At 37.6% G+C, this 20412-nt stretch overlaps 1 protein-coding gene across 1 annotated transcript in view; it reads right to left on the bottom strand.

Moving 5' to 3' along the window:
- Itih5 (inter-alpha-trypsin inhibitor heavy chain 5) overlaps positions 1 to 20412 on the bottom strand; it is an 84382-nt gene that overhangs the window by 38629 nt on the left and 25341 nt on the right. Inside the window, 2 exon segments of the mRNA XM_004854533.3 lie at positions 718 to 834; positions 1600 to 1769. Of these exon segments, the coding sequence (XP_004854590.2) occupies positions 718 to 834; positions 1600 to 1769 (287 nt within the window).

Here is a 20412-nt window from a genome sequence, read left to right as displayed (position 1 = left end):
CTTCTAATTCACGCTGCCATGTCCCTCTGCTATCCTGTTTCTGCCATGGAGGCAGGCAATCATGGACTGAAACCATGGGCCAAAATAAACTTCTCTCCATTTAAGTTGCAGGTGTTGGATATTGTGACATGAAAGTGGCTAAGACATTATGTGAGTTGGGAACATATTATAAATTCTAAATTCCAATATTTATGATACCAGAGTAAGATAAGGAATTACCAAAAGGTAATGATTTGTAAAAAATCATAAATAGTTGTATTTTCAGGATAATTTAATTTTTCAGCCCAGATTACATGTCCCCTCAATGTCCCTTCCAGCCCTGTGCTTTTGAGATTCATTGTAAATTCTGTGAGAATTATTCTAAGGATGTGACAAGGGGTTTTCCAGTGATTCTACTCCACTGTTCTCAAAGGGATTCTGTCAACAATGGTATTGAGTGGCCATCTCACTATATTCCTATCTCACTCACTTTATCCACTCTGCCAGTGCCCTGAACGTCAGTGTTTCTGTAGCATGTTTCTCTTCTCTACTAAAACCACCATATTAAAACAATAGTTTATATCAATGATATCAATGGATCAATTCCAGAATGTTCTTTGTTGGTAGGAATAGCCAGGTAAGTGCACATTGGGCATCAAGTGAATTTTATTCACAAGGCTGATCATTGTCCATGGAAAGATTGAGAGGAGAAAGATTGGGCGGTTTGCACTCACTCACCTGCTGGAGCTTGGTTCCTACCATTGAGGCACTGCTGTCAAGCACAAAGACCACATTCTTGGGTAAAGGAGGAAGGTCTTTAGGAGCAAAGTAGTGTACAAAATAGCCATTTAGAACCTGGTGGAGGAAAACTCAAGTAAAAATGGAGGGAAATTACCTAGGAACTTCTAGAGCTCGATGACAGCATGAAACAGACTAGGGTCACATTATCTATGGTCCTGATCCCCTCAAAGAACTGGCTGCTAATTAGTCTTTATAAGGAGAGAATCATCCTTTTAAATTCCATTAATTGTGGCCCAGAGGTGTAGCTCAGTGGTAGACAGCTTGCCTAACATGTGCAAGGTCCCGGGTTGGATTTCTCAGCATTCAAAAAACAAAAAAAATTACTGATCATAACAACCAGTTCGACTTTAATTTTCCATCCCCTCTGACCTTTCTACTTGAGAATCCTGTTTCTTGTATTGTTTAGTTTTTAACAAGCATCTTACCCGACATCAAGGTTATCTATATTCTAGATGCACATTAATACATTTTAAAATTCCCACCCTGTCTCTAGAGTAATAAAACCTGAAGAAAAATAAGTTATAGAGCAGTTTCTTTTAATTAAAAGGGGAGATGAACTAAAATTCTAACCTAATCTAAAACACCACAGGAAAAACTTATATTATAGATGTCATTTGCTGTGCAGATTAATGGAGCAGGAAATAGGTATCCTGAGGTTCCAGCAAAAGAGTATCAAGAGTCTCTTTGAAGACATATTTTGGGTTAAAACATTTACTAAGAACAAGAAAGATCTTTTGCCCTTAGGTAAGTGTCAGAATAAACAGTTCTGAATCTAAAGAAAAATATTAAACTATAAAATAGCAACACAGAACCTGTTACCTGGATGTCCCCAACTCTCAGTTCCCTGTTGACATCATAGCGAATGATGAAATCTCCCAGAATTCCATTCTGTGCAATCTTGGCTTGTTGTACCACATTAGGCTTAAAAACAACTTTGGCAAAGGTTTCATTTTGGTTGATAGCAGTAGAAGGAGGAGGCCCAGAATCATCTGCAAAGAAGATATAAACATAATTAATAACTGAATCTATATTTTGCTTTAAAGCAAATTTTTTTTGCATAGACACAAAGGGTTATACTTCTTCTTGTTGCCGGTTTGCAGTTCATATGATCTTCTGAGATTTTGTACTGTTAATGTATTACAGTGAAAGAGATACATTATCATCTAATTAACCTTTATGACTCCTTTTTAATCCTTTTCTTACTGAAAATCTTTTAAATGCACAAAAGTAAAAAGAATAGCAAAATGAACCCCTCATCTTGAATGTACCCATTCTCATCTTTCAAAGTTTTACATTTTGCTGATTATTTGTATCTATTCTGAAATCACCAGTTTTTTCTAGAATATTTTAAAACAAATCTCAGACATCATATTTCATCCATAAATACCTCAGTATGTATCTCTACCTATAAGTACTTTTTTCTATCATAACCACAAAGTCATTATCATAAGTAACAAGATTAATATGCAATGCCTTACTATCATCTAATAGTCAGAATTTACTTAAATTTCCCTGATTCTCTAAAAAAAAAAAAATGTCATGGTATGGATGATTGGTTTGAATCAAGATCACAACAAAGTCTTCACATCACATTAGGTTTATGTTTCTCAAGTCTCTTTTCATCTATAAGTGTCCCTTGCCTCTACCCATTTTCTGGTGCTATTTATGTGTTGGTAAACACTTTATTTTTTCCATGAGATTTCTCACATACTGCATAAATGTTGTGTCCTTTAATTTGGTCCTCTCTCCTAATGATTTCCAAGCTCAGTTGACATTTTAATATTAGGAGTAGCAATTAAAAAATACTGACACCCAGACCCAGAGATTTTCATGTGAGTGATCTGAGACACAGCCTAGGCATTGGGACTTTGAGAAATTCTCCATATGGGTAAAATGTATAGCTAAGGTTGAGAACCACACCTCAATCCTCTGTATTTACTGGTGCTCTGGAAATTGGAAGTAGAAGCCTGGTTAGATTCAGTTCCAATGCTATTGAATTACTTCGTTAGTCAAAACTCCTCAGAGAATGCCTCATTGGGGATGTTGCATACTTTCTATTCCATCATTAGAAGGTACATAACATCTCATTGTCTACTTTTAGTGATAAAAATACCCATTCTTAATGAATGCAAGGTCCTCTATTTCACTGAAATTCCAAGATGATGACTTCAGTTTTATCATTCATTCCTTTTGAAATTATCTCATAAAGCAAACCTTTCCCTCCTCAGTCATTTCATTGATCTAACGTACTGCTTGTCCAGAAAGCTTATGGCTCTTTAAAGAAAGAAACATTCCCGGGGCCGAGGATTTAGCTCAGTGGTTCCAGCGCCTGCCTTGCAAGTGCAAGGTCCTGAATTTGATCCCCAGTACCAAAAAAAAGAAAGAAACATTCCCAAGGCCTTCCCTAAATGAAACTTAAGATATAATTTGGAATTACAGAAATATTATCAGATAAATGGATTTTATGTGATTTACAAAAAATGTAGTGTAATGGTAGATCAAGCAAAAAGGACCCAATTTTTAAACCCTTAACTTCATTACCTATTAGAAGACAGAGATTTAGAAGATTACCCACTTTTATAAATCCAAACAACACCAATCTATGTACTTAGCGATAAAAATCCAAGTTCTGTGGCCTGCATATATCACAAAGAATATGAAAATAAAAGTAAATGTTCTTAATCATAGGTATATGTGGAGGTTTTGTAATCCAGATACTGAATCAAAGCCAGGCTTAAAACCACTGCAGAACATCTGATTCTCTCCTTAGATCTATTCAAATTGATACCATGGACTAGGATGCCCAGTAATTTCCCATCTCTAATTAGCAGAATAAAAAGGAAATGAGGCATAAATGAACCAAGTAATTTGTATTTAAGAATAAACTTCCCTCTGCCAAGGGTTTATTTGGCACTGAAATCAAAGGAAGTTTAAATATTTCCTTCAACAGAAGTTATTTTTCAGAGACAATTTAGGTGTAACCTTAAAGGGAACCATAGGGATAAATGAATTCTTCTATTATTTGTGCTTAATAAAGGCAGGAATCTGGGAAGTGATTGGAGAGCTTGCAAAATCGAAAATTTTACTTTTGTAGAAAATCAGCCATATAAGAGGTATCATGCCTCCAACCGCTCACTTGAAGGAGTTGGGAAAACTGAGACGGTGCAATGACAATGTCATGATCTAGTTCAGCAGCACACTGATCTAGTTCAGCTTGGCACCATCAGGCAAGAGGAGGAAAACAGGGCTGAGAATGGAAAGGTCCTTGAAAACAGGAAACTGTAGTTCTCTGGGGTCATCTCACACTGGAGATTCTCAGTAAAGCACCAGGAATGAGAGGCACAACTGTACAACAGCTGAGAACTTGGGATCATGAGTTAGAAGGATCTGAGTTTAAACATTGACTCTCTCTTCTCCACTGTGAGACCATGGGCAAGTTACTAAGCCTTGGTTTTTTCATCTGTAAAAAGGATTAATAGTCCTAATGACATACTATTGAAAAGATTAAGTGATGAAGTACTTAGCACCATGCTGGTTCATAGTAAGCAGCTATGTTAGCTAAGATTGTTACCAATCTTAAACATGTACAAAATGGAAGAAGGAATTAAACAAGACTATAAAACATGTTAAAGTTGGGATGACACATGGCAATAAAAAAGAAAGCATTACTACTGCTATTTACAACATAGTTGAATCTCATGGTCATTTTGAATAAAAATGTCAGATACAAAAGAGTTATTCTGTATGCTTCCACTTACATCAAGTTTAAAAGCAAACACTTTGTATCTGTGGCAACTGAAGTGAAGCAATGGTTCCTCTGAGGGATGGGTACTGACTGGGAAAGAATACAATGGAACTGGACATGGTGACTCACACCTGCAACCCCAGAACTCTGAGAGGCTGAAGCAGGAGGATCTTAAGTTCAAGCTCAGCCTGAGTGATTCAGCAATTTAGTGAGACCTTGTCTTAAAATTTTTTAAAAATTTTTCAAGGGGCTGGACATGCAGCCCAGTGCCAAGGCCCTGGGTATCACAGTACCACACACAAAAAACAAAACAAACAAACAAACAAAATCACAATGGGACATTTTGGAATGGCCTGTATCTTGATGTGGAAGGCAGTTGTATGAGTATAAATATATGTAAATACTCATCAAGCAGTATGCATGAAGTTTATGCACTTTATTTTCATATTCCAATGTTTTTAAAAATTAAGCTTGGGGACAGCAGAGTAGACTGAACAAGAGCTCTCTGGCACAGAACATAAAAGTATAAGTTGCCAAACACACCCTTAGCTGCACTTTTCCTTAGGATAAATGTGTTTATGGGGGCATTTACATGGGGATTAAGTGTATCCCAAATAATTCCAGCTGGCAGAATCAGGACCAGGGGTCGAGTTACTCAGAAGCACTTGTCACTAAACTCTAAGAAAGGTGATTTTTTGGCCCTGGCAGCTTTCACACTGCATCTCATTACCAGTCTCTGAGCAAACCTGGGAAGTGGCCCACAGGGGAGGTGAAGAGAGGGCTTCACAGTGTGACCTGGGACCAACAGTAGAAGCGTCAGTAAGAACCTGCTAGAAACACCAATTCCAGAGAAAGCCATTTCCCTAGAAACTCCAAATCAGAAACTTCAGGGATGAGGCTCAGCAATGTGCATTTTAACAAGTCCTCCAGGTGACTCTGGTTTCTGCCCATGAAATGTGGGCATGTTGCCTTACACACCACTCATGTGCCTTATGAAAAGAAAATGGTGAATAAAATTTGTCGTGTGTGTCTAAGCAGCGCTTAGATTATCTCTAAAATCACACAAGAGATTTGATTCTCTTTATACTGCCAGTATGTACCTACTTTGTCTTGCTTCAAATCTCCCCCATGAAAATGCTTTTTACAAGCGCCCTGAATCAATACATTCATGGCCAAAAGAAAGCACTGATGTTTAAAAAGTATAATTTCTCTCTTCATAATTCATTTGACTAGGATCTTTGATATGGACCATGAGAAGGAATACTGCATTATTCTTCTGACTTCCTGTTGCCTCGGGTGTTTGTTCATTCACGATGAAAATTCATGAGAATATCTAAATGGGCTGATTTTAGGGGCCCAAAGAGTAGGTTGATTCTCAGTTTGGTTACTCACCAAGAACCCTAGCTTAAAGGCTTCCACCCATTAAGCACCAGGCAGAAAAAGTGACCTAATGACTTTTCCACTACCTACTAAAAAGAAAAAATCTACCAAGAACAATTCCATAGAAATATGTCCAGAAAGTAAAACCCTTTTTTACTAGAGGACAAAAAAAACCTTGCTACTTAAGTTAGCATAGACTGTTTCATAGCTACTGACCAGAGTTCTGAAGCAGAATAATCTTGTTTTATTTTCCTTCCTGTGGCATGGAGCTCACATTGCCAATCACCACATAGTGTTTCATGAGGACATAAGCCCTATCACCAGGCTGCAGAGTCAGGGATATGTCTAAAGACAATGAAGAGGACAAGGGGAGAGTTGGGGCCGACCAGAAGAAGGGAAACGTCTGACCTTACTTTTCTAATGAAAACCCTTCCCTTTCCCCTCTTTGGTTTCCTTTCTCCTTGCCCAGTTGGTTAGTGGAAGGTGTGAACTGCTCCAGTTGTAGGAAGCTGAGTCTTCCTGTGTCATCTTCTTGTTTTCATTCAAGTTCTAATGTTGTCACACAAGAAAAGCCTGGTTCACACCATCACCTCCAATGTGCTGTGTCCACTCGGGCCACCAGCATTCCCACCAGGCACTCTTCCTGGGTACAGCCCAATCTTTTGGTGCAAGAAGTGAGGTATTACTTTTGGAAGGCACTTAACACCAAAGAAAGTGGGCTCCAAGTGTGACAGAGTCAAAATGGCTGGCTTGATATCTCTGACCTTCAGTTCCACATCTGTTAAATGGGAACAGACCCACAATCACAGGATTATTGTCACAACTGAGTGAGATCACATATGCAAGGTGTTGAGCTGGAACCTGTGCATAATAACTGCTCAATACATCCCAGTCTGCATCCTCTTCCCCATCAGAAGTCACTTCTTGTGCTCTTTGTCCATTATAAAGGCAACTTAGGAGGCAAAATCATTCTTTGATAACACACAGTTTATATTTTGTCATAACCATTCACTGAGAGCTTGGTAAAACAATCATTATTTGGAAAGAACAGACACATCATAATGCACATTCATAGTAGGGAATTTTGAAATGTTTATATATTAAGAACGATGTCCATAAAATACAGTGGGGTCAACTGATGCCCAAGAGCCCCCTGAAATGGTACACAGAATTGCATGTGGCTAAACATATGTACCATAGCTTTCCCTACATTCTCCAAGAAGTCTAAACAATGTTAAGAACAACATCTAAAAATGCTATTAAATATTCATCTATTTGATTCTATGTTGTAATGACAAAGTGCATATATAGACAGATAGATAGAGAACACAAGGGTCAGGGAGAACAAACTTATGTCTTTAGCTTTGTCCTAGAATACAGATGTTATTCCAATAAACATTTTCCTCCTAGACAACCACACAGAGGAAAAAAAGAAAGCAATCACTAAGAAAAATGTCAAAAGATTAAAAAAGCTTTAAGAGCCTAGAACCGTGCTCAAAGCCATTGGTCTGAAGCTACAGCCGTGGTCTGGGGGGCCATGGACAGAGGGAGCTCCTGGCCTCTGTTTCCTGTGGGCCTTTGGTTTGGCTACTATTGGAAAAAAGCCACCAACACCTGGGCAATACAAAAGGATTTCCAAATAAACACTGCCTGCACATTTCCCCTTGGAAAAAGGCTAAATGTCTAATGTTTGCTTGTATAACCCACTCAACTAGGACCCAAAGAGACAATTCCTGAAATTTAGGGCAGGCAAAAATACTGTGAATGATTAGACAACCATTGGTGGTAGCAATAAAGACAAAATTCATGCAAATCAGCAGAGTATTAAAAGAGAAACTAGTAAAACTGAGGCAATGAGATGAAGGGACTTGGCTATTTTCTTAAGTCTCTTATTATATATAGTTTTCTTCTTTGAAAGAGATTTTCTGCCTTATATTAATATTTGGGAAATAACATCATATAGATATGATAGCAACATAGTAATATATTTGCAAATTTATAACTGAAGGGGTTCAAATTCAACTCTTACTTTATAGTTAAGTGTTTGACAAGTTTCTTGGCAAATTAGCTTTCTTCACTCCTTAGTCAATGTTCTTTCTTCCTAAAGTAATGCAGTACCTTGCCAATTTTTCACTTTGATCAACTTCCCAAGTCAGTCTGCATGAAAACACATGCTTCCACATCAGGAGCATGTAGTAGGCCCAGGAGCAGCTAATTCATAATACATACCATCCTTCCTGATGTCACTTTATGCCCACTGAAAACTACAAATACTAGCATCTCTAGGGATGTGACATTGAACCACATGAAAGTTCACTGAAAGCAGCTCTAGAACACCAAAGGAAAAGGGAACTGCGAGATTTCTATTAAGTTCCTTTATATTCTCCTCTTGCAGGCAGGCAGAACAGGGCCTGTTGAGAAAAACTGGGTGGTATTTTATAGATTAAATCATTTTTTCTTCTCCCTCCTTCTAGGTGTAAGTGAACAGCTTGTTCATCACACAGCCTAATATAATCAATCACCTTCAGACCGAGAGTTTTATTTTCTTTTTTAAAAATTAATTTTATTGTAACATTTCAGGTATACAATATAATGACATTCATCACTGGAAATTTGCACCTTTGCTCTTGATTCTTATTTTTGCCCCATTCCCCTGGCCTCCCTTCAACCCCTCCATCCCTTCCTATTTATAAAGACTTTGTTTCCATTTTTTCATTTTCTCATATTAATTCCTTTCCCTTCTTTCCTTTCCCCTTTCCCTTTGCCCCTTTTCTTCCTATTTCACATTATCTATTATACCTTTTGGTCCTTAATTACACTTCCAGTTTCTCACACTAGAGAAACTATTTGGTATTTACACATGTGTCCTATTTATTTCACTTAAGAGTATTGCCTCAATGTGCATCAATTTAGCTATAAATGTTTCTAATTTCTCATTTTTTATGGCTGAGTAGTACTCCATTTTATTTTTTAAAAATCACATTTTCTTTATCCACTCTCCAGTTGATGGCCAATTGGGCTGCTTCCAGGTTTCAGCTATTACAAATTGTGCTGCTATGAACATGGGTACATATATACCACTGTGGTATGATTCTTTTAATTCTTTGGGGAAGATACCCAGCAGGGGAATAGCTAGGTCAAATGGGACTTCCAGGCCTAGTTCTTTGAGGTATCTCCACACTGATTTCCACAGTGGTTTCACCAGTCTACACACCCATCAGCAGTGGAGCAGGGTTCCTCTTTCCCCACAGCCCCACCAGCATTTGTTATTGGTTGATTTCATGATAGCAGCCATTCTTTCTGGAGTGAGGTGGAATCTCACCATTGTTTTCATTTACCTCTCTCGAGTGACCAGTGATGTTGAACATTTTTTCATATGCTTATTTGCTATTTCTACTTCTTTGTCTGAGAAATGTCTGTTCATTTCAGATACTCATTTTTGGACTGGGTCTTTAAATTTGGGAGGTCTGATCTTTTTAAGTTCTTTATAGATTTGAGATAGTAGACTTTTGTCTGAGAAACAGTAGGTGAAGATTTTTTCCCACATTGTGGATTGTCTCTTCACATTGCTGGTGGTTTCTCTTGCTGGGCAGAAGCTTTTTAGTAAGAAGAGATCCCACTTGTTGATTGTTTGTGCTAGTTCACTGGTAACTGAGGTTTTGTTCATAAAATTTTTCCTACACCAATGTCTTTAAGAATTCTACCTAACCTCTGTTCCAGCTGACTCAGTATTTCTATTTTAATATTTAGATCTTTAATCCATTTAGATTTTAGTTTAGTGCATAGTGAGAGATATAGGTCTAGTTTTAGTCTTTTGCACGTTTAAACCCAATTTTTCCAGCACCATTTATTAAAGAGGCTATCTTTCCTCTGGGGAGGGTGTTTTGCTCCTTTGTTAAAGATGAGGTGGCTGAGTGTGTCTGGAGTTGTTTCTGCATCTTCTAATCTGTTCCTCTGGTCTGTTTCTTTGCCAGTATCATGCTGTTTTTATCACAGTAGCTTTGTAGCATAGTTGCAAGTTGGAGATCATGATCCCCCTGCCATGTCTCTGTTGTCTAGAATGGCTTTTACAATTCTAGGTCTCTTCTTGCTCCAAATGAATTTTTGGATGGTTTTCTCAAAGTCCGTGAAGCATGCTGCTGGATTTTCAACTGGGATTGCATTGAATCTATATAGCAGTTTTGGAAGTATAGCCATTTTCACTATGTTGATTCTTCCTACCCAGGAGCAGGGGATGTCTTTCCATTTTCTGACATCGTCTTCAGTCTCTCTTTTCAGAGTGCTATAGTTTTCAGAGAAGAGGTCTGTGATTTCTTTCGTTAGGCTGATTCCTAGGTATTTCAGTTTTTTGGATGCTATTGTGAAAGGAATTGTTTGACCTATTTCCGTCTCAGTCAGTCTGTTGTTCATGTAGAGGAAAGCTATTGATGTTTGTGTGTTGAACATGTATCCAGCTACTTTACTGAAATTGGTTATTAAATCTAGAAGCCTTTTGGTGGAGTTCTTGGGGTCTTCTATATGAAATATTATGTCATCTGCAAATAATGACAGTTTAACTTCTTTGTTTCCTATCTTTATTCCTTTTATTTCTTTCTCTTGTCTAATGGCTGTGGCTAATGTTTCCAGAGCTATATTGAACAGGAGTGGTGATAGTGAACATCCTTGTCTTGTTCCTGATTTGAGTGTGAAGGATTTCAGGTTTGACCATTTAGTATGATATTGGCTGTTTGTTTTTTGCCAGTATCTTATTGAGGATTTTTGCATCTATGTTCATTAGTGAGATTGGCCTATAGTTCTCCTTTTCAGTTGGGTCTTTCTCTGCTTTGGGGATCAAGGTGATGCTTGCTTCCAGGAATGAATTTGGGAGTATTGCTTCCCTTTCAATTTCATTGAATAGTTTAAACATAGTGACAGTAATTCCTCTCTAAATGTCTTGTAGAATTTGGCAGTGAAGCCATCGGGACCAGGGCTTTTCTTAGTTGGTAAGTTTTTAATCACATTTTCAATTTCATTGATTGATTTTGGGTTGCTTAGAATTTTTAGGTCTTCTTCATTCAACTTGGTAATTCAAATGTATCTAGGAATCTGTCCATTTCTTCTGTGTTTTCCATCTTATTGGCATATAGGTTCTTGATGTAGGTATTGATGATCCTTTGGATTTCTGCTGGGTCCATTGTAATTTCACCCTTTTCATTCCTAATTGCATGGCTTTGGGCATTTTCTTTCCTTTTTCTGATAAGGTTGGCTATGGGGTTTGTCAATTTTGTTTATTCTTTCGAGGAACCAACTCTTGGCTTCATTGATTTTTTTGTACCATTCTCTTAGTCTCCATTGCATTGATTTCTCCTCTGATCTTTATAATTTCCTCCCTTGTATGAGCTTTGGGGTTGTCCTGCTGTTCTTTTTCTAGAAGCTTGAGGTTCAGCATTAGGTTGTTTAATTGGGCTCGTTCTGTTTTCCTAATATGAGTATTCACTGCTATTCATTTCCCTTGTAAGACTGCTTTCATTGTGTCCCATAGATTCTGATAGGTTGTATTGGCATTCTCATGTAATTGTAGCAACTATCTGGTTTCTTCTTTAATTTCCTCTGTGACCCATTGGTTATTCAGAAGTGTATTATTCAATTTCCATGTATTTCTGAAATTCTTGCCATTTCTTTTGCTATTGATCTCCAATTTCATCACACTATGGTCTGATAATATACAGGGCATAACTTCAATTCCTTTGCACTCACTTAAACACATTCTATAAGCGAGTATGTGGACTATTTTGGAGAATGACCCATGTGCAGCTAAAAAGAATGTGTATTCTGATTTTGCGGGGTGGAAGACTCTGTAAACATCTGTTAAGTTCATTGGTTGAAGAGTTTGATTGAGTTCTAGTATTTCATTGCTTGTTTTTTGTCTAGTTGATCTATCTATTTATGACAGTGGGGTATTGAGGTCCCCCCCCTACTATTGTATTAGTGCTTATTTGATTTTTCATGTCCATTAGTATTTGTTTTATATAGTTGGAAGCACTAGTGTTTGCTGCATATATGTTTATGATGGTCATCACTTCCTCTTGGATTGTTCCCTTTACAAGGATGTAGTGTCCTTCTTTGTCTCGCTTAATCAGTGCTGGTTTGAAATCTGCTTGATCTGCAAAGAGGATAGCTACTCCTGCTTTTTTTCAGGTTCCTGTCACATGGAGTATTGTTTTTCACCCTTTAACTTTCAGTCTATGAGTTTCTTTTTTAATTAAGTGTGCTTCTTGTATGCAGCATATTGTTGGATCTTGCTTCTTGACCCATTCTGCCAGTCTATTCTTTTGATTGGTGAGTTGACACCATTAGCATTGATGCTTATAACTGATACATATTGACTTATCATTGTCATGACTTTTTGTTTTTGTTGGGTTCTCCCCCTTTGTGTTTAATTTCTTGTCGTGCCAGATGGATTCATTCTGCGGGGCTTCCTGGAGTTGTGATCCTCAGTGTCTTTTCCTAGGATATTGTGTAAAATTTTTGGAGTCCTGGTTTGGTATTCTTGAAGTTCCTAAGGTGGTCTTTGTCATGAAAGTCTCTTATTTCTCCATCAATTTTGAAAGATAGTTTTGCAGGGTACATCAGTCTGGGTTGGAGGCTGCTTTCCTTTAGAGCTTGAAATATATCACTCCAAGCTCTTCTTGCTTTGATGATTTGTGTTGAGAAGTCTTCTGTGATTCTGATGGGCTTTCCTTTGTATGTGATTTGTTTCTTTTCTCTAACTGCCTGTAGAATTTTGTTCTTATGTTGGGTTTCTGGAATCTTAACTATTATATGTCTATGTGTAGATTTTTTTTTGATCAAGGCTATTTGGAGTCCTTATGCCTCACTTATCTGTATGTCAAGTTCTTTTCCGCTGCTTGGGAAGTTTTCTGCCTTCTGTGAACAGTTTTTTTATATCATCTGCACTCTCTCCTATTTCTTCATTGAGCCCAATCAGTCTTATGTTATTCTTCTTTGCTTCATCTAGCAGCTGCTGGATTGCTTTCTCATGGTCCCTTACAATTTTAAAGAAATTTTTCTTTTCCTGGTCACTAATTGCAATCTTATGTTCTATATCTGAAATTCTGTTCTCACATTGGCTCATTCTGCTGCATAGACTTTCAATGGAGTTTTTAATCTCCTGGAAATCTGTTTGTAACAATTTTTTTGGATTCCATTTGTTTCCTATGTTGAGATTCCATCATGTTCCTCAGCTCCTCTATTTTTCTTGTCTGTGTCCTCTCTAGATTTATTAATCATGTCTTGCACTATGGGCACAATGTCTGCTGTTATGTGAGAAATTATTTCTGATTTCATTTTTTCCAGATCCTGTTTCATTGCCAGTTCAGGGAGTCCAGGGGGTTGGGTATCAGAGTGTTCCGTCTCATTTCCCTTTGAGGTTGCTTTAGGTGATCTGGAAGTCTGTTTTTGAGACTTGTTTACATGTCTTCTCATTTCAAGGTGGGAGGGGGATGGATGTGTGTTGCTGGTCCCTGCATGGCTCACCTCCTCAGTGCTAGAGGCAGAGGTATGGTGTCCCAGAAGTTTAACCTCCTCTGCACTGTGGGGTGGCTCGGCTTCTCCTAGATTAAATCTTACAGGAGTTTTTTAAATGAAAATACTTGGCCTGTGAAATATTATTTTTTTATTATTTTATTTTTATATTATTTATATTTTTTAAATATTATATTATTATTATATTTTTATTATTTTTTGTTTGCAGTCCATAATAATTATATTCCTTATTTCTTTTCTCATTATTTAAAATCATCATCTCTGTATATTCCTTACGATCCAGGAAACAAAATAACAAGTGTTGGTGAAGATATGGAGAAATGAGAACCCTTATGCCCTACAGGCCAGAGTGTAAGATGGTGCAGTTGCTACCTCAAAGAAACAAAAATAGAATTACCATATGATCCAGGTGTCCCATGCATGGGTTTATCTGAAAAAACTGAAAGCAGAATATCTAAAATATATGTGCATGCCCACCCATACTCATTGTAATTTTATTCACAAGGGCTGGGGTTGTAGCTCAGTGGTAAGCACTTGCCTAGCATGCGTGAGACCCTGGGTTCCACTACCAGTACTGAAAAACAAAACAAAAACAAACAGACAAACAAAACAAAAACAAACAAACAAAATCCCCAAAACAAACAAGATCCAAGAGATGGAAGCAACCCAAGTGCCAATTAACAGACAAATGTATAAACCAAATGTTGTATACACTTATAATGGAATATAACTCAGGTTTAAAAAGAAAAGTTATGTTGACACATGTTACAATATAAACTTTGAGGATATTACACCAAGTGAAATAAATCAGTCACAAAAAGATAGTACTGTAAGATTCTCTTTACAAGAAGTATAAAGCAGTCAAACTCATAGAGACAGAAAGCAGAGTGGCGGTTTCAAAGGGTGAGAAGGGGGAATAGAGAATTGTTTAATTGGATACAGAGCTTCAGTACAGGAAAATGGAAAAGCTCAGAAGTTTGGCTGGACAACAATGTAAATACAGGCTGGGGATTTAGCTCAGTGGTTTAGCTGCCTGGTGCACAAGTGCAAGGACCCATGTTCTCGATCCCTGGTACCAAAAAAAACAATGTGAATACAGTTAACACTAATGAACTTAGGAATGGTTACTTTGATAAATTTTCTTTACATGTAATATGCTTTATATCACAATTAAAAGCTTAAATTTTTCATTGCAGACTCTTAAGTTCTTAAGGGCAGTGACAATGTCATGAACACCTTTAGATTCCAGGCATCTGGCTTAGTGCCAGGATCATGGTGCCAACGAGCTGAAAACAAGCTTGTTGATCATTCACCATGAAGATGAGTAACACATCAGCAGATGAGTAGAGCAGCCATTCAAGAAAACAGAAAAATCTCATCCTAAATGTGCCTGGGTGAGTGAGCAGATGCTCTCAGAAACCTGTATCATATCCCTCGATCACTTTGGGTTTCTGCTAGAGCAGACAGTATCATAAGCACTGGCAACATTCATGTCACACACCAGACCAAGACAGCAGCAGAAAGGAAGAAGAAAAGAGTGAGGATGCACAGGATGGGTGGGATCCTCCCCAATATCGGGCAAAAGACAGAAAGATGAATCTCTGCCACAGTCATGAGTCATGTATGGCCTTGGCCAGTCTGCAAAGGGATGTCAGAACACACAGATGACATGGGTTTCCCACTGGCAGTGAGAAACAAAACAAAACCACCTCTGGGGCCAAATGATTCATACCTGAATAATTTCTGAACTGAACAATGCTGGAAACCCTGGCGACAACCAGATTGTTTCCTGGCAAATGCACAGGGATTTCAGAGGCCAAACTGGGCCATGCCCTTCCAGCTGCTGAGAGGACATTGGATCCGGGGGAAGAATGTTAAACTGGGGGATTGTGGTGAGTCACAATGCAGCCCTTTTTAATAAAGCAGAGTTGCCAGATTTAGAAAATCAAAATACAGGATGCCCAGTTACATTTGAATTTCAGATAAATAATGAATAATTCTTTAATCTGTCCCAAGTCTTGCATGGCACATATTTTTGATCTGAAATTCAGATGTAACTGGGTATCCTGTACATTATCCAATAACCTGAGCAAAGGGGGAGATGGAATATCCAGATTGTTGGAACCCAAATTTTCTCAAACCCAAGGTGAATTATTAATTTTTGTCCCCTAGTTCCTCCCTCATTACCAAATAAAAGCTATACACAAGATCTGGCACAATAACCAAGGCAAGCCAGGAAAGTATTGAAAACCTAATGGCACTTTCATTGCTGACAGTTATTAATCCCTTAATGTACTGAACAAATATTTATAGAACAGCACTATTCTATGCACCTATGGAGTCAGCATCTTAGGGGCCTAAGAATACAGCCTTGACAGCAAAAGACAGAATCATGATGTTAAGGGAGTAAAGAAAAGAGCAAATAGAAAGCTAAGTCACATTCTGTTCAACCCCATATTAGGCATCTACTGAAATATATAACACCATGCCAGTCTCAAATCACAGGTGACTTGATCTTGCAGGATGTGTTTGCTGGTCATTAAAGACAGCTGTAGAGTCGAGCATGGTGGCACACCCTTGTAATACCAGTGCTTTGGGAGGCTGGTGTAGAGTGATTTAAAGTCAAAATTGTATAGGAAACTTACATAATGATCATGTGATTAAAACGCAAGCCACAAACTGAGTTCCATCTTCTCCTATCACTGGCTTTCTGAGGCACATGAAAGAACCACATTTAAGTGCTAGAGAACAATAATATTTAATAACAGGTTAACATAAAATCATATGGGTCTCTCAGTTGTGACAAAAATGAGGAATTGAGATTACTCATGAACCTAACAGAGTCAGCAGCCCTAGAAGAAGGTCTTAAGGAACAAAGGAACAGAAACTAATGACAAATAATGCTAAAACATAAGAAGTCATGATCTAGATCCCAAACTTTGTTCAACATAAGAATCATAAGAAGTCTTTTAAAAAACCAACATCTGGTTTCCATCCACAATAACACTGATTTATTTGGCATGGGTGAATTTTGAACAATAGATTTATAAAAGCTGCCTGTGTAATTCTAATGTCCATTGAAGTTTGGGGAAAACTAAGCTAATGGAGCTGTTTAAAACAACAAGGATCAAGGCTGACACTAAGCCAGACTTGAAAGAAAGTAGGAGGCTACTCTCTCAAAGTAGGAAAATGAGAGTTAGGAAGACTGTCAAGGAACAATTCCCACAAGTCCAAGAAGCCATGGTGGAAACAAAGTAAATAAGAGAAGCTCTTTCCTGTTACCAAAACTGTCCTGAATGATCATATATTTCTTCTCTAAGACAAAAACATGTTATGATTTATATCTAAAATGTTCCCCCAAAGCCTCATGCCCTCATAGCTGTGGCTTCGGGGATCATAGATGTGTGATACTGGGTTAGTCTACTAATTACGCATAGTTCTGGGTGTGGATAATGGACTCACTGAAGAGGGAAGACCCACCTTGGGTGTGGGTGGCACTAACCAATAGCCTTGTAGCCTGGATGTAATAAAAAAGGAAAGAAGGAAATCTTGCTGCTTTCTTCCTGCCATGCCATGGGCTATTTCTCTGCCATGGTGCCCTGCCTTGGAGCCAGTTGACTATGGACTGAAGTCTCTACAAACTGTGAGCTAAAATAAACCATTCTGGGATGGAAATATAGCTCAGTGGTGCCACACCTGCCTTGCAAGTGCAAGTTCCAGAGTTCAATCCCTGGCACCAAAAATAAAATAAATAAACCTTTCCTTCTTCAATTTGTGGGTGTCGGGTATTTCTTCCAAGTCATGAGAAGGTAACCAAGACAGGACACCTAACTTAGTAAACTGAGTTGAATTACAAAGATTGCACCAGCCCCACTGGGATTTCTTGTTGGAAGTTCTCCCTCTAAAGTTCCCATATTGATGAGCAGAAGTTTGGATATGGGAAAATGTTATTTCTATGGTGTATGCAATTCTACAATGACCTTCATCTTAAAGTTAAACACTTTTTGAAAAAGAGGAACAGTATACATTTTAATAAAGATCTAAAGTCAGGGTATTCTGAGGACTCCATGGAATTAAAGAACAATCTTGTTTAATTTCAAAGCTGTTTATTTAGGTCAGAATCCTGACATAGGATTCTGATTTATTACTAAAGTTCTGCTCAGAAGTACAAAGTAAAGTTTCCCAACCTGTACTGAACATCAGAAGTACCTGGGGTGCTTTGAAAAGGACAGCTGTCAGAAATCTAAAGGAGAGGGTGGATTAGTCATTGCCTAGGGCTGGGGTGGGACCAGGGAGTGACTGCAAAAAGGTACAAAGATGTTTTGAGGGTGATACAAATGTTCTAAAATTGGGTTGTGATGATGGTCACAACTCTGCAAATACGCTACAAAGCACTGAGTTGTACACTTAAAATGAGTAAATTTCATAATATGCATATCAAACCTCAATAAAAAGTCATTAAAAAACAAGGAGTATAAACGATAAAGCCATAGAATCATACCTATTCAGTGGCAGAAAAAATATACAGCATTATACTTTAATCTTATGAATAACCAAAAATTGTAGAATTTCTAAATTTTTAAAGCTTTTCATAGAAATTTATAGAATATCATTGCCCAAAACATGGGTCCCTGAGCCTCACCCCAATCCACTCCAATTACTTGTCTGGAGTGGGAATCAGCCATATGCATTTCTTTTTTTATCTTTCCAGGTTACTCTTGGATACAGTCAGGTTTCAGAGTCACTGATAGAAAGTCAAAGATGTAATTTAAAAGAATAGGTATCTCATTTCTCATTTTATCTTACCACTAGTCATCAAGGATCTTGTCATAAATTAAAATTTTTGTACCAAAAACAACAAGAATCAGGTCAAAACAGTAATTTAAGTGCCATGTGTGGGCCATGAAGTTTATAAGTTAAGCATCCCTGTTACATTCTGGGAAATGTTTCATTTCAGAGAGAGATGTGTGCTATGTAATGACATTTTGGTCAATGGTAAATCGTAGGTATAATTGTTCTCTAAAGATCATAATGGAACTGAAAAATTCCTATTACCTAGGGAGTTTATAGCTGTCATAATGTCAAGTACAACTCATTACTCACGTGTTTCTGGTAATGCTGCCATAAACACACCTATTGCACTGCACTCATAAGAAAATACAGCACAAATGGGTGTGATGGAAAACTATGGTGGCAAATGTTTAAGTTTAAAAATTATTACAGTAAAAGACACATTGCTATTAATCCCCCTTTAAATACTCCTGTTGCTTTGAATGCACTTATTCCATTGTTCTTGTCACTTTCCTAAGCAATTCTGGATGTCTTCTTTCATGAGTGTCTAGTTGCACAGTTCTGGCTGCCTTACTGTTCTGAATCAATTTTAAATATTTACCTTTCATGGTCATTTTGACTTGAGGAAGAGCCAGAAGTCACATGGTGCCAGATCTGGTGAATAAGGTGAATGAGGACACATGTAATGTTTTTATGCGCCTGACTTTCCATTGGGTGGTGCTTGGCAGCAGCATTCACTGTAGTTTTAATCACAATTCGTAAAGACACTCATGAAGGAGGATATCCAGAACTGCTTCAAAAAGTAGCAAGAATGATGGGATAAATACGTTCAAAGTGAAAGGAAGTATTTTAAGACAATTAATGAAAATGTGGGTTTTACTGTAATAAATTTTATTAAACATGTGCTGTATATTTTTACCACCCCCTCATAAAATTATATATGATACATAATACTTGATAATGAAAATAAATGACCATGCTTCTAGCTTATGAATTTACTATTTAGTATACTATACCTTTACCATTATTTTAGAGAGTATTCCTTCTACCTGTAAAAAGACTTTCACTGTAAAACAGCATGCTGTATTGCTCTGGAAGCAGCCTCACACATCTCTTTACATGGTGTCTCTTGGTTGCATCAAGAGGCCATGTAGAGCAACTGACCTTCTAGGCTATGCAAAGATGCTCTGTGATGTTCAGACGATGGCAAATAACATAAAGACAGAGATCTCATTCATTAAGTGATGAGTGGCCATATTCTGCTCCACTGAACCCAGAATGCATTAAAATATTTCAAGGGAGAAGGACTAGAAGGATGGACAGCAGGAGGACGGAATAAAGAGTGTCTTGTCTTTAACAATTAATTTGTAAGATTTTAGATTTTGAGCCATCTACATGTGTTTACTATTGTAATAATTTAGAAATTATAATGCTTTAGCTCCAATTTATAACTCACAAAATTGACTTCTACATTGGGAAGGAGTCAATAGATATGGGTCCAATTTTGACCCACCAGGCAAGTAAACTGAGGCAAAAATAGATTATATTGATTTTTAGCTTGCCTTTTTATTTCTATATTTAACTATGAAGAGACTTAGAATTGGAACACATACAATTTACAATCTTCTATTTAATTAGAGGATAGGATCCTACAATGATTAAGGGCATGGAAGGAGTCAGATGGATCTACTCTTACATTCTGTTTCTAGTAATAAATAGATATAAGATGCTGCCCATATTTCTGAACCTCAGGAAAGCTTAGCTTTTTCTTAAATAAAATGAAAATTGAAAATACAACCTAAGAGGGTTATCATAAAGATTGAATGAAATAGCACTATATTTAAGCAAAGTGCTTAGTCTAGTACCTAAAACATAGTAATCCTTATCCAGAATTGCATCTCTCAAGTTGAAAGTGGCTCCAGGGGTCAGATATTTGCTTAGACAAATCACAGAAGTCTGATTTCTTAATTCCAGCTAAATGTATCAGAGGAATGTCCTGCCCTGGGCCACCTACACACAGATACAGCGTATGCTCTGATGCAAGCCCAATCCTAGTTTGATCTCTACCCTGCATCTATTTTAGAAACTTGCTGTGGTGTCCAGACAAAATCACAACATCACGTGCTGCGCACTGCTGAAGCTACCATTTTTCAGGAATACCAGCTGAGCTGGAAAAAATGGAAATGAGAAGC

This window comes from Heterocephalus glaber, unplaced genomic scaffold, assembly GCF_053883595.1.
Source record: "Heterocephalus glaber isolate CG9 unplaced genomic scaffold, H.glaber_assembly_v1.0 deba00001472, whole genome shotgun sequence".
In the NCBI taxonomy this organism is placed as follows: Eukaryota; Metazoa; Chordata; class Mammalia; order Rodentia; family Bathyergidae; genus Heterocephalus; species Heterocephalus glaber.
This window is presented reverse-complemented; position numbering and strand designations above follow the sequence as displayed.